This window comes from Ciconia boyciana, chromosome 3, assembly GCF_034638445.1.
Source record: "Ciconia boyciana chromosome 3, ASM3463844v1, whole genome shotgun sequence".
Classification (NCBI taxonomy): Eukaryota; Metazoa; Chordata; class Aves; order Ciconiiformes; family Ciconiidae; genus Ciconia; species Ciconia boyciana.
The window spans coordinates 37,493,917-37,507,990 of NC_132936.1; the positions used below are offsets into that span (position 1 = coordinate 37,493,917).

A 14,074-nucleotide genomic window follows, 5' to 3' on the forward strand; every position below is an offset into this window, starting at 1 on the left:
ACTACATCATAGCTGCTCAAGTCAAATCACTCTCTGAGTATTCTGAAGTTCCTTTGCAGGGTTATGTTCTCCTTTGCTTTAAGGAACAATCTCTGACCACAGCATGCTTCCATGATAAGCCGAAAAATATCTACGGACTTTCTGCAAAGTTAGGAGAGGTTGCTGCAGATTTGGAGGAGTGGAAAAGAACACTTAATTTTTATTAAGCTATTTAAAAAAAAAAAAAAAAAAATCAAAATCAATAGGGCTTCTGCACTGCTTCCAGAAGAGTAACAAACGATGGTAGGAAGAGGACAATACGTAATTACATTAAGAGTAAAATGTTTATTAAAAATGTTTCTATCTTCCTACCATCCAAGTCAGTTATCCATTCAGGAATGCTGTATTTGTCTTGAAAGATAAACATATCAATGAAGAGATCTGAGAGATCACCCACCCTATGGATGCCTGAAGTTATATAAAGGCTATATAAGAAGTATTTACAGCTGCCTTTTTTTTTTTAAAAAAAAAAGGAAATTTTTCTTAATAAACATCCTGCAAACTCAGTACTGGCTTCTACTCGGACTACTAGAGCAATATGCTCAAAACCAGGAGAGCTGACTTTGCTCTTCAGGATGTGCTCTTACGTACTATTCAAAGGTAGAACCTCTCAAAAATTTCAAAAACATTTCAGTAGGACTACACACTGACTGATTCAAAAATAATGCATCTATAATCTTATTCTAAGTCATTCTGTATTTCAGATGACTACAAAACCTGATCTAAAAGTACAATTCCATATAATCCCAGCAAAACAGGAAGTCTCTTCATACTTTATGAAGGCCACAACATAAGAAATAACCATTTTTAAATCTCTAGTTAACACTGGAGATTACAATACATTGTAGGAGATTACAATACATTACAATACAATGTATTGTAGGACATACTACATGAGCAAGCAGTACGCCTTTTCAGACATTAGGCCAAAAAAAAATCACCTCATGTGGCAGCAAATCCATGTACAGAGCATTCTGCTGAGCTGTCCTAGATGGAATCTGATCTTCCATGTTATTCTTCTGACAGGGACTCCCGTTTTTTGGTATGCCATTTAGGCTAAAACTAATCAAGTAGTTGTCAACAAAGACCTAGGTAGGCCATGCAGGTTTACTGATTAACAAAAAGGAAACAATGTAGTAACTGATATGATAATGCTGTTAGGGCTTCAGAGTTTATCAGGTTGCATTGAAAGTAGAAGTAGCATTAGAAAGTAAGGAACTGCATCACACAGATCAGTGAAAGATCAGACCTCAGAAGATGGGATAGGAAAAACATTAAGATACACAGACATAAGGAGGCACAGCATAGGAATTGCCTGTAATGAAGTGTCCACTCAAAGCTAAAAACAAAGGACAGAGTCAACAATCAGCTCTCTGAAGGAGCAGGAGCACGCAGAAAAATCTGATTGCAACTTAGTAGCCTCTGCTTGATTGACAATTTGCAGGAATAAACCCTTTTGACCTGAATCAGTTAATGCCGTAACACTGACAGTAAATTCTAAGCAAAACAAGGATTAAACTGTACTAAAACATTCAAACAGTCATTAACAGGGGATGTGTGTGTCCAAATTCACAAAAACTAGACATCATTGCCATTATGAAATACATTACTACTATCACCTCCATGGGGGTTCCCAATTTTTCTCACTGTTTTATATAAAAACATAAGATGTGGGAAGAGGGCAGAGAGACTTTCGGGTGGGGTGGGAACGACAAGCAACACATCACTGCATCCAGATGGTCTAATTCTTCAACTATAGTGCAGACTCTCCATTAACTTCAAGTAGGGTCAAAATTACACCCTCTACAATTTCCATTGTAGAAATCAGGAAAATTCTTATGGGCTGCTTGAACTTGACCTTTTTATGGTCAAGTTTTGTCTATGACAATTTCAGTCACTGCTTATGCTAATAGCTTCAAATGAATCTACAATATATCAAAAGCTCACAAAGCTAAGAAAGTGTTTCTATTAAAAATTTTCAAAAGATACATTAAGTGTCAGAAAGTTGGGAAAATGTATAAGCTTGAAAAAGAACTGTGCAATGCAACTACCATACATCCTATAAAAGTAATTAAGGACCCACCTGGAAAGAAACGCATGGAACCAGGAATAGTACCAGACAACTTTACATTAATTAGACAACCAGCTAGCTACAGACTTGGGGACAAAAAAATCAGACATTAGTTTCAGCAGTCTTGTCCTTATTTCTTAATGTCTACGTGGCCAGAATGTTCAACCTTAGCACCAACATGTTGGTTGTTTTGGTTTTTTTTTTTAATGTAAAACATTTATCTGCATTAACAGTTTTACGCAGATTAACTAGTATCTGGCTATGAAAAGGCATATATTCACCATGGTAACTTCACATAGTGAATGTAAAGCAAAACTAGTACAAATGTATCCACTTGCTTCAAGCTTTCTCACTGGATATGCGACAGTACACATTTTCAATTTCAAAAACAAGCTTAACGTTTTAAATGCAACTATTTCTTTGTTATAATATGTATCACTACATTTCCTGATTTTGTGCCAGCATTTCTAAGCAGCATAACCTGTTTCATTAAAACACCATTTGAAATAGCAGCAGCACTTTAGAGCTCTACCACTACAATCATCACGTAACCAAAAGAGGGTGGCCTTACAAGGTAGGTTAGTATCTGCCTGCTGATTCTACTACTCCATTTGTTTTCAAAGACAATCAAATTAAATAAATGAATTTCAAAGATCACTTTCAAAACAAGCATATCAAATCCATTTTTTGTTTTCTCAGCCCAAGGCTTCTCAAGAAAGAAGCAACCTGAAAAAGAAAAAACTAAGGACCAAAAAGAATCACATTGTTTTTCTTTACTATAGTACAGTCGTCAAGAGCTTGGGTCTAAACTTTAAGACTGCTCAGGAAATCAAGGGACCTAAAAATAACTTTGTGAGTATCCACAAACAAGTTCTATTCTTTTGATCATATGAAAGCATTACATACTTCACTGCATAAAAAGTTAGAACATAGTCTAAATGAAAGCTACTGCAGCAGAGCAGCAAGTAAATAAGGTTTTAACGAGCAGTCCTGCATCATCACAAGATCCTTCCAACACACCTTTTCTTCTACCTAACTTTTCTAGTGGTAACTGTTAGAAATATGGTCATGTTGTAATCCTCTAAGTGTGAAAAACAGATACTGGAGTCTTATCTTCTCAAGTACAGACACAGAGATCTTCTAGTGAAGTAAAACTTTGTTCTTCACAGCTATTACTTCAGGAATACCCAGAGATAACCACCACAGCTTTTAAAAAAAGTCTGTCAAGCTTTATTTACATGATTGCCTCACTTCATCTACCTGACATAGATGCAGAGAGATTGAAAATTAAAATTTTAAATTGAAATTTAAAATTAATTGATAATGAATTTTAAAGTAACAATATATAGCCCTTTCTCTAAAAATAAGTAACGCTGAGAAAGGTATTATGCATGTTTGCCTGAAAACTACATAAACAAGCTGTGGTTTTTTTTTTCCCTTTTCAGATATTCTGTCTGTAATTTGTGGTTAAAAAAAAACAAACGTTAAGTTGGTCATGCTAAGTAGCTGGTCTTAAGTCTTGCTAAGAAATCTTGACCAGCTTTCTCAAGTATAGCTCTGCATTTTTGTATTTCAGATAACAAGCACTGTCCCATCAAATCTGACACGTCATTAAGAGAAGCCAACCCAAGCTTCTGGTCAACTTGGTAAGATAGTATAGGTCTTCCAATGCTGTGCAAAAGAAGTCATAACTCAAACAATTCTATAGCGAGAAAGTTTGCAGTTTCATTAATGTTTTTACCCTGCTGCAAGGCTACAAGCTTTTTTGGGTGGGTTGTTTTTTTTTTTTCCTTTCAAAGATTATTAACTTCTGCAGTACTTTCCTAACTCCAACAAAGAACATAAGTAAAAGATCAGCCTACAGGTTTGTTAGCTCCACTGATAAAGTAGCTTATGCCTGTTTATACTATATGTTCAATAACAGTTTATATTTAAGTACTTTGAGAAGTCTTTCAGTACCAAGAACTTTAGAGTTGCTGTTCCCCATTAATGTACCTGTTAAGGGGAATGATTACATTTAAGTTTTGATGTGGCGATATAATGCAAAGTCAAAATAACTTTATCTTGCTGAAAGGATCCATAACTATTTATGTAAGGTTCCAGTAAGATGTCCTTTAATCTCTGATCTCCAAGAACGAAAAGTTTTGTCCCCATTTTTCTTTTAGCTGTCACAAATTTTCTTTAGAACAAAAAAGAACCAAAAAGGAAATATAACTTTGTTTATGCAGTTAAATAAAGCCTTTATCCTAAAATCTCAAGTAATTAGTTTCTGGGTTGACAATTTTAAATGAAGTTGGACAAAATAATGTCTTACTAAATTGATATTAAAATTGCAACTGCAAAAAACTAACTTTTTAGGAAATTGACACTTTTCAGTTCAGCTGCTTACATTGTACCTGTTTTAATGTATGGTTTTTAATACAGATGGAAGAAGCCATGCTCATCACACTAGCCAAATCTTTGAATAAGCTATTTAACATTTTGTGAAATAAATGCAAAAGTGTTTAAGTCCTTATTTTGTTTAAAAAATGTTCATATTTAAGGTCTAAGTTTCATCATGTGTTGCTAATTAATAAGCATATTAGAAAGAATACATGCAAGTCACAAGCTTCCTAGTTCTGGATACAATGCCAATTTACATAAAATGTAAGTAATGTATTTTACATGGAAGTGTGGGACTATTCATCATGAGCTTCTAACAGAAAAGTGCCTAGAATGAAAGCAAACAGCTAGGATTCTGGTACAGAGATCTAAATGAAAATATGCCCCAGTTTTTAAAAAACAAAAACCTTTTTTTTTTCTAGGACACCTGAAAACCTGTAAGAAGCCTCATCCTACCTTACAGCAACTACCGCTATCAAAGAGGTCGTTGTCCTTCCAGGTCTCAATGAAAAAGCATGTCTTAGCCCTAGGATCACTTTTTAAAAAACAGCCAAGAAATGCAACTGCACCCTATTATCTTCTCCAACGCTGATGCAACAGGCAGGTCAGCCTCCTCCCTCAGGCTTTGCAATTCTAAAGGGGTGGTTTTGTTTTTTGTGGTTTTTTTTTCTTTTCTTTTTTTTCTGATGGTTTCCATAAAAGCAGGACAGAGGGCATAAGAACAACAAACACCAATTCAAGCAGTAACAGTTACACTGCCATAAGAAATCATCCACTATTCTTGAAGTACCAATTTAGTTTCCAGGGCAAGCAACATTTACTCAGTAACACCCAGGAGAACAATGGTGTTTCTGGGAGAGATTAAAGCTTTCCTTTCACAAATGTAACAGTTAGCTGTCATTTCAAAGGAACGTGAAGGTGGGAGAGGGGGAGAACAGGTTCCAGGAGGCTTTTTTTTTTCCCCTTCCTCCTCCTCAAAAAGAATCAGAAGGTTGCTTCAAATCACTAGTTTACAGAGCTCAAGTTGTAATGCATTTCTGAAATACACTCACAGTATTCTATATGCTCTGATGAAATGTGCTTTGGCATTTAGAAAGAGACTCATCATCAAATTTGCAACAGCTGGAGATATATCGTGTGACCTTTAAGTGTCAAAGGCTAAGGTGGCTTAGCCTTTCAGCAAATCAGATAAAGTCGCAAAGGTAGGAGGATTTTGAAGGATTCGGATCTGTGAATTTAATACAAGATCGTAAAAACATTCTTTTTGTATCAGTATTTCAAAGCATTCTTCAGAACACGATGAAAGGACTAAAGCCACCTTTGCACTGAGTTCAAAGTGGGTTCCAGAACTACCACCCACCCAGAGTGTGTTGCAAAGAACACTGCAATACATGGTAGTACTCAGAAAGAACGTCTTAGCACTGAGGTAATGTAACAAGAATCAGTCCAAATGAACTCTTCACAACCACTAGGAGGAACACATTAAGATTACAAGTAAGCAAAAGTCTGACCTTAACAGGCATTCAGGCACACAGGAGGCCCCCAAAGGTATGCGAATCATCTCAGATGTAAGAAATCCTACTACTGGCTACAGCAAAGCCTGACTTCTCAAAGATTCAACTCGCAATGAGAGTCAATCCAGCAAGACAGAAAAGCAACACCTATTCATGAAAGATCTTTAGGTTTTTGGTTTTGTTTGGGGTTTGTTTTTTTTTAAAAAAATCTGTTGACCAGAACCATTTTTTATTTAAAGGCATCAGTATTCCCACTTGATTAATTTCTACATTACACAAGGATTTCTTAAACGCCGCAAGGCTAGTCTTTATCAACTAATACACAAGCTCCCCAGTGCAATAATTGCAATGACTACCTACAAAATCTGCCGAGTAAGGTATCAGATTCAGGCAAAGCAATTACATTCAAAGATACGGTACAAGAATCCAATATTCTACAGTGTCAATGATTGTAAAAATGCTTGCTCTCCCCTAGTCTTTCATTCTTGCTACTGTAGTATAGTTTTCATACTTTCAACGACACAGTTTTAAGTAACTGCAGTCACCATATGTTCCTGCAACTGTTCATAAAGCTATGCTGTAAACCAAATAATTAAAAAAAAAAAAAAAGAGCGCGAGAGAGAGAAAAAGAGAAAAAGAACAGAGCTACAGGCCTGTACGTATCCTGAAATCTTTTAGGAAACCTTTTTTCACATTCTTCTACAGGGCAGCCCACTCACGGGACAAGAACTATCAGCTTTACCGCAGAAGAAACCTACGCTCTAAGGCTCCAAACAGAACACCTTTTGCAAGCAGTCTGAATCAGCAGAGCTCAGCCCTGAGAGGTACTGCTTAAAGGAAACTACGCAAGTCCAAAAAAAATAAAAATGAAGGGCAGCACCATAACACCACAAACCTATCTGGGGTCAGACTCGAGGAACACCAGTACTTAATGTCCAAATTGCAACACCAACAAAAACCCAATCACCAAACCCAACAAAAACCGTGTATCCACCTAACATAACTAGACACCTCCTTTTTGATCTGGAAGATTCTTAAGACCCTGTAGTTTTCTTTTTCCCTCATAACATTCTCAGAATTGAGAAACTTCTGCTTAAAGCCTACAGGAACTACAAGCATAAGGCTAAGCACATACCATCCAAGTGCCAACCCTGGCATTCCTAACAAACCAACAGTGGCAGATCTGTTTAGTAACTTAGTGAGAACACCTGAAACAAAACAGATCCTGTGACAACAACTGAGTGGTGTACAGCTTTTATTTATGACCTAACAGAGCACTAATCCTGCAAGTTCAAGAGCTGGCCTGAAGCTTGAAGCCAAAGGCCATTTCTACCACTTTCTAATTTACGTAGAACATGATTCCCATATTCAAGAAAACAAGCCTAGAAGTGCCTAAACCCACAGGCTAAAGATTCATGCCTCTCTACAGTGGCACAACTTCAAGAGAAAGTTGGGAAAAAGTCCTGTCTAGACACTTATCGCTGAGATGCCCTCCCGGGTAAGTGGCAGATGTTGAATTGAACACCTTGCCACTGAGGAGAGAATAGACTCTAGGTCTTCCATTTCCCAGTTCAAGAGTTTAACATTAGTTAAGGCAATCCCAAAAGATGAGTGCTGCCTGCTCCCGTGCCCTCCTTTTAGGAGGGCAGGGACCCCTCTCAGTTCTTGGAAAGGTGCCTTACCACACAACGGATCCAGACGCCTCATTGAAGCTTTGAGTAAGAAACTGCATTTCAAATCTATCTCTATGTACATTATCACGCAGTGGCTCTCGCTAGACAGCCCACCATTAAAGTCTATTTTTTGTTCTGGATCATCTATTAAGACACCTAATCTCACATACTGCTCAGTAAACTGAGCAGTTGGTAGGATACTGCATTCCACCTTGGAGACTAAGGACCTTAGTCCCCAATAACTTAGGTGCCAGAACAGTCAAGTTCTTCAGTGAATCTAGGCCCTGGGTAATAAGCCACAATTTAAACATTTACAAGGGTTTGTGCTGTCCTTCTGTAGCAAAAACACTATTTTTGTGAAATATATAAGCTCTGAAACAGTTGGCTACAGCAACCACTTAACATTTATTACCCTGTTTTCTTCAGAAGTCTGCTAAATGCTTATTTGTACCTGGGAAATACAGCAAGTGAAACTGCCCTAATATTACAACACCAAACCCAGGACCTCATTGATTCCTTAGAAAAATGAATGACAAAAATACACTGAGAACACGTTTTTCATTAGCAGCTGTATTAAGTCAGGACTGGCAGGGATATTACACAGGCCACAAAACAAGTACCTGTATTTGCACATGCAATTTAAAACCATCCCAGGACTTATTTGCTGTATCTCCAAATTGCCTAAAAAGCTTTAGCCCTCTCACATTCTTGATATTTCTAGGGGAAATTTCGCTCTTTGGGGTAGTGAATACATTCCCTGAGTCCAGCTGACTCAAGTCACTGAATTAAGCCAGTTCTGAATGCCCATGAACTCTGACACAGAGTTATGCGATACTTACAGAACTAGATCAAGTGAAGTGAAGACTACAGGTGATAACATGGAATATATAAAATATATACATACTTACTGAGAGTAAACCCATGTGTGTAGACAGTCACTTATGGGACTGAGTTTACTATTAATTATAAAGACCAAAATCTGGCAAACAGACCAAAGATGCTTCAAATTAACTGTGACTGTGCAAATTGATTTAATAGCAAATCTTAAGTTTAAAAACCTGGGAGAGAATGTTCTGCAGGTCTACCAGAGTCTCCTAGTGGCACCTAGCTGTAACCAGTGAGGCACAAATAAACTTTGATTCCCCCATTTAAGTTAAATACAAAACAAAAAGTGTATTTGGTTACTACGGCTTTGCAATTTCACATTCACTGACTGGATAAAAGGAATTAAGTTTCAAATTGATTGATAACGCTTGCATCCGTTGGATTCTGATTTTTTTTTTTTTTTTTTAATGCTGACTATGAAGGAATTCAGGGCAGGGCAGGGAGGGGAATCACTTAAAAATACCTGACTCTAGTTTAGGGATTTGCCACAAGGCTTTAGATGTACCTAGTCATCTATCTAGGATGGGAATGCTTGACTGGACTATCATTAAGCTAACAGTCATCTAAGATTTTGCTACTTCAACCAACACCCCCAAGGTCTGCAATTTTTTTTAAGGAACTTTTGTTATGACAGTCATCCAGTGCTGGTTCTGGTACCACAGACACTGTTTGTCAGGCAATGATAATAAGAGGTTCTTGAATGGTAAAGCAGATCTCACGTCATTCAACTCTCAGGTTTGGTTCCTCCAGATGATGTTCCTGTCTGATCCAAAAGAACCCAATCTGTAAAAATTTCCCATCCCCTGAATACAAATACAAACACTATTTTTCAGAAGTATGAGATGACATATTGAGCACATCAATGAAGGTCACAGTGGTTATCGGAATAATTTAATAGTGGCTAATCTGATGATGTTCCCAGCTGATATGCCAGTTAGGAAACTGGAAGACGACTGGCAGATCTGTATGTGTTCATGCCCTCCCTTAGTAAACCAGAACACTTAACATTTGCAGCTCTGCAGAGGTGACTATGCAATCAAGTCTCATGGTCTAGAAGCATCTCCCCCCCTGCAATCATCTAAGAAAACCTCTAATTTCCACCCATGTCTTTTGAAGCATCAGACATGGAAGACTGGCTGGTGAAATATTCAGACTGTAGAGAGATGCCTCTCTTGCATACCTGGTTCATATGACTTATTCATTGGTTTGAGACAAACCGATTGCCAGATTTACTATTCCCCTCACTTCGCACAGCAGGCAGACTTTCTCACATTCATTTCCAGCATGAAGCACAGATTACTAGCTGCTGAGATCTTCTGATTGTCTACACATTTCTCTGACTCCAAAGATCTTAAAATGTATGTGATTTTTACCCTTTTTAGGTGTTTGTGTTGCATTGCACCCTTGAAATAACTATTTCGGTCTTTCAGGGGATTGCCTAACGTCACAGGCATTTGTAATTTAGATTCTGATAGCTCTTAAATGGACTTGTCTTATAAAGAGCAGATGAGCTCAGCCTCTTGTGACCTTAAATTCCATGAGAACTATCATACATCCATTGTAAGTAGTAGTGGAAAGGCAACCTAACCATGCAATGAGAACATACACCTCAACTGGTAACAGTGAATAGCACTGAGTAACAAAGATCTGTACTCATAGCTCCAAGATGACTGTCTCAGACCATTCATAAGCTCAGTTACAGAAATCAATGCAGAGGGAACAATACTGAACCTAGGTCAGTGCTGAAGGAGTTTAGGCTGCTCTCTCTCCCATTAAACTTGGCAGAATTTCCTCAGAGATTTTATGAACTTTACTGTACACTGTACAACTCAAAATCTTTCTTTAGGTTCAGAGTGACCTTCCTGGCCTGACTTCATTTCTAAATGCCCTTTTTTTCATGAGTACATCTATGGCAGGTCTCTTCTTCAGATGATCTTCTTTATGCTGGTCTCCAAGACTGCCATTCCACCATGACTGAAGGCTGGATGAAGCCCAATTGCCTACTCTTAGCATTCTCAATGATTCTTCATATTGTACAAAGACTTTTGTAATTTCCTCCAGGAGACGAAGTCTGAATTGCACAACACATCATTACCTTTTTGAGGAAAAAGATATGTACAAAGACCCACTTGATATCAAGAAACAGATGGAAATACCTGTTGCATCCATCTTCCAGAAGAATTAGTTTAGTGTGGAACAGACCAAATTTGAAACCTGCATGTGGAGGAGCTCTACACAGAAAGGCTGACAGTATTCAGTCCAATGGGCCAAGGCAGCATACAACAACATTGTATGAGATCAGGTGACTCCTGAAGAGCTTTAGCCAGATTAACAATTAGTAATGCAAAAAAACAAACCAAGTTCCAGCTTGGTTCGATTAACAATTAGTAATGCAAAAACAAACCAAGTTCCAGCTTGGTTCCCCAGGCAGGAAACAGAGCACTAAAGGAGGGTCTCTGTCACCCTGCCTCTTACGCATGATCTCTGACAATGTAAAATAAGACTCCAATTTCATGTGAATGAAGCACACAGAAACATGACACTATGAAATACAGCCAAAGAAACAACTTTTTACATTTTACGGATTTAATCTTTGCCCCGCTAAACTGAACAGGAATTTCTCTTGACTTCACTGGATGCAGGATCTTGCCCTATACACAAATGCATGCTTCAAGATGGCCTACATAAGAATGTACTAAAAGCAAAAAGTTTAGAAAGGTTGCTTTGGCATATCTGCATAAAGCACAATAATTACCATGTTGAAGTAAGACCGGATTTTGACCCCTCTTGCCAAATCCCAAACTATGACATTTCCATCATGGCCAGCAGAGAAGAGAACTCTTGGATCAAATGGATGAGGTTCAAGTACAAACACTTCATCTTCATGTCCCTGAAATTAAAGATACAGCAAGTTGAACAAGAGGATTGTCTCAAATACTTACCCAGGCATTCAATATGGTAACTAGCAACTGCAACATTATTCTATGAAAGCGTCCAGCAAAGAACAACTTTGACCACACATTTTTTTTGTAGCAGTGTATTATGCTCTTCTTCCAGTTGTAATCTTAGCTTCCTAAGAAGTATGTCAAGTATATCACCTTCACAACAAGTATGTCCCAGTACTTTCATCATGATTTTAAAAGATTAGAGTCCACAACGTTCAGTATTTTTGGTCTTAATGCTCCACAGATTTCAATTTGTTTAGGCAGAGTAGCAGTTAGAAACTTAATTTAGAACCATAAAGAATCAAATATATATCTAAAAGTTAGAGAACAGCATCTCCAAAATTAATACTAAATTTTAAAGCTTTGCATTAAATATTTCCATCTCTAGTGGAGCACTAGTTACCTAGAGTGACCTATTTTCTCAGTTAAAAAAAAAAAAAAAATCAGACAAATAAAAATGTCGTTTGATTTATCCTAACTAGAAGACTATTTTTTGTACTCATGGAATGATTAAGTTGCAAAAGCGTCTCTGTTTAAACAGGGCAAATTTATCCATTAACGGTATTTTAAAACATTTGTTACATTAAATAAAGGTCAAAAGAAACAACTATTTCCTTCTCTCCTTCAAGATAGCACTTCAGGAAGAAAAAGTCCCAAATTAGTTTCAGACATCTTGAACAGCGATGGTTATGAGACTTTAAAGCTTTATTTTCTAATAAGCAGCTGACAGACACCTCTATTACACTTCAATTATCTGAAAACATTTTTCTTAAGACAGTTTTCAGACAGAAAAAAATGCATAAGGAAGAATTTTGATGATGTATACATAAATCTTGCATTCAGGATTGATAAATCAAGATGGAACACCTTACCATGAGAATATGAATGAGTTGGCCAGTGAAAGAATTCCAAACTTTCAGAGTCATGTTATTTACTGCAGTTATAACAGAGTTGTCATGGCGGTCCCATGCCACCATGGTCACTTTCAGCTTTGTGATTTTATCTTCAACTCCTTGTAAACTTTGTCTAAAACAAAAGAGAAAAAAGTTTCAAAGCAATCTTAGTTTGCCAAAACATTTTTATGTCCCTACCAAGAGAAAATACTTCTGTATTTTGCTTTATTATTACGAATAGAAGCATTACTTCTTCAAGAAACTGGAGAAATGAAAGATGTTTTCCATTATGTAGCACGTACAACTACAAAAGAATTGTAGATGCTTCAACAATGACTATAGGGTCCTCTTAATATCTTAAAGAATACGTTGATCTGTTTTTCCAGAAAGTGCCCTCTGATACATGACCTAACCCAATTAAATTTGATAACTACAGTGTTTGTTGTGACATTTGAAGAGAGAAAATCCAGACTAGTCAACCAGTGAACAGTAATTTTTCCTGGAGAATATTTGTAATAAGTAGTTATAAACATGGAGAGAAGTATTCTGATACCTTTAAATGAGTTAAATTCTCAGGCTGTATTTAGTACTACACCATCACACTTACATCACTTTACTATAAGTAATAATGGCGCTTAACCTTGCATGTATTTTGTTTTTATCCCTATGAAAACCAAACACTAGCCATCTGTAATATAATCTATCAGAATACTCCAAAATTACATTTTTGTCAGGGTGGTTTAAAGATGAACCACCACTGAATTCTCTAGCACATTAATTTCTGGGAAAACATCAACCTAATGCAACAATAGCATGTTACCACCAAGTAGGCAGACAAAATATAGAATCTTCCATATAGTAAGCACTACAATACATTACACAATAGTATATATTGTACAACTCAATAACAGAAAATGTAGTTATAGCCAGATTCCTCTCTACATTCAACGGAGAACCCAGGAGGCTTTATAAGCTGAATTCACTCTTTCCTTTCAGTGCAGCAATTTCATTTTCTTTGATAAAATTGTGCTTGTGCAGAAAAGATCAAATTTGGAACTGCACTTATCCCTCTAGTCAAAAGGACAAAACAGAATTCAGCTAAACATACTTCACTGAAATGAGCAGTTCAGTTTCTCAAAGAAGTTCAGCATTTGTGACCACAATGAAGAAGAATCCATTCCTATTTTTCCCAGGATCAGTTATAACTAAGAATTTTTACAGGCTGCATTTTCAAGAGAGAGTAACTCAGTCTATTCTCAAAGTACCAGCGTTTTATACACTCTTGTCCAACAGTTTTCTGTTCATGTTTTGTTTCATCTGCCCATAACTGACAAGATACTCTCTGATCTAAACATCTAACTAAACTGTAGCTTACTTAGCCTTCTCTTTCATCACTCTCTTGGTCTTTCAGACATCTTTCCACAGGATTACTCCTGAAACCATTTTAATTTTTTTTCTATTAAATATCATCCTTCAAACCACTCAGTACGATCGGTAAGGGGAAAAAGGTTTACCCCTTAAACCCATTATAAATCTTTCTAATGTACGTCAGTTGAAAAACATCTCCTCCATGCTAAAATAAAAAGGTGCAAGCCACAATTCCTACTAAGTCATTCTCCCATCTTCAAGCCTCTTGTTGCTTGTTCTAGTGTACAGAAGTCTCCAATACCTA

General features: G+C 37.0%; 1 protein-coding gene across 3 annotated transcripts in view; it reads right to left on the reverse strand.

Moving 5' to 3' along the window:
* PHIP (PHIP subunit of CUL4-Ring ligase complex) overlaps positions 1–14,074 on the reverse strand; it is a 120,843-nt gene that overhangs the window by 62,125 nt on the left and 44,644 nt on the right. For all 3 annotated transcript variants that reach the window (XM_072855335.1, XM_072855334.1, XM_072855333.1), the window contains exons 14-15: positions 12,382–12,535; positions 11,320–11,454 (exon numbers count right to left, since the gene is read on the reverse strand). In XM_072855335.1, coding sequence (XP_072711436.1) covers positions 11,320–11,454; positions 12,382–12,535 — 289 coding nt within the window. The remainder of the gene's footprint in view (positions 1–11,319; positions 11,455–12,381; positions 12,536–14,074) is intronic.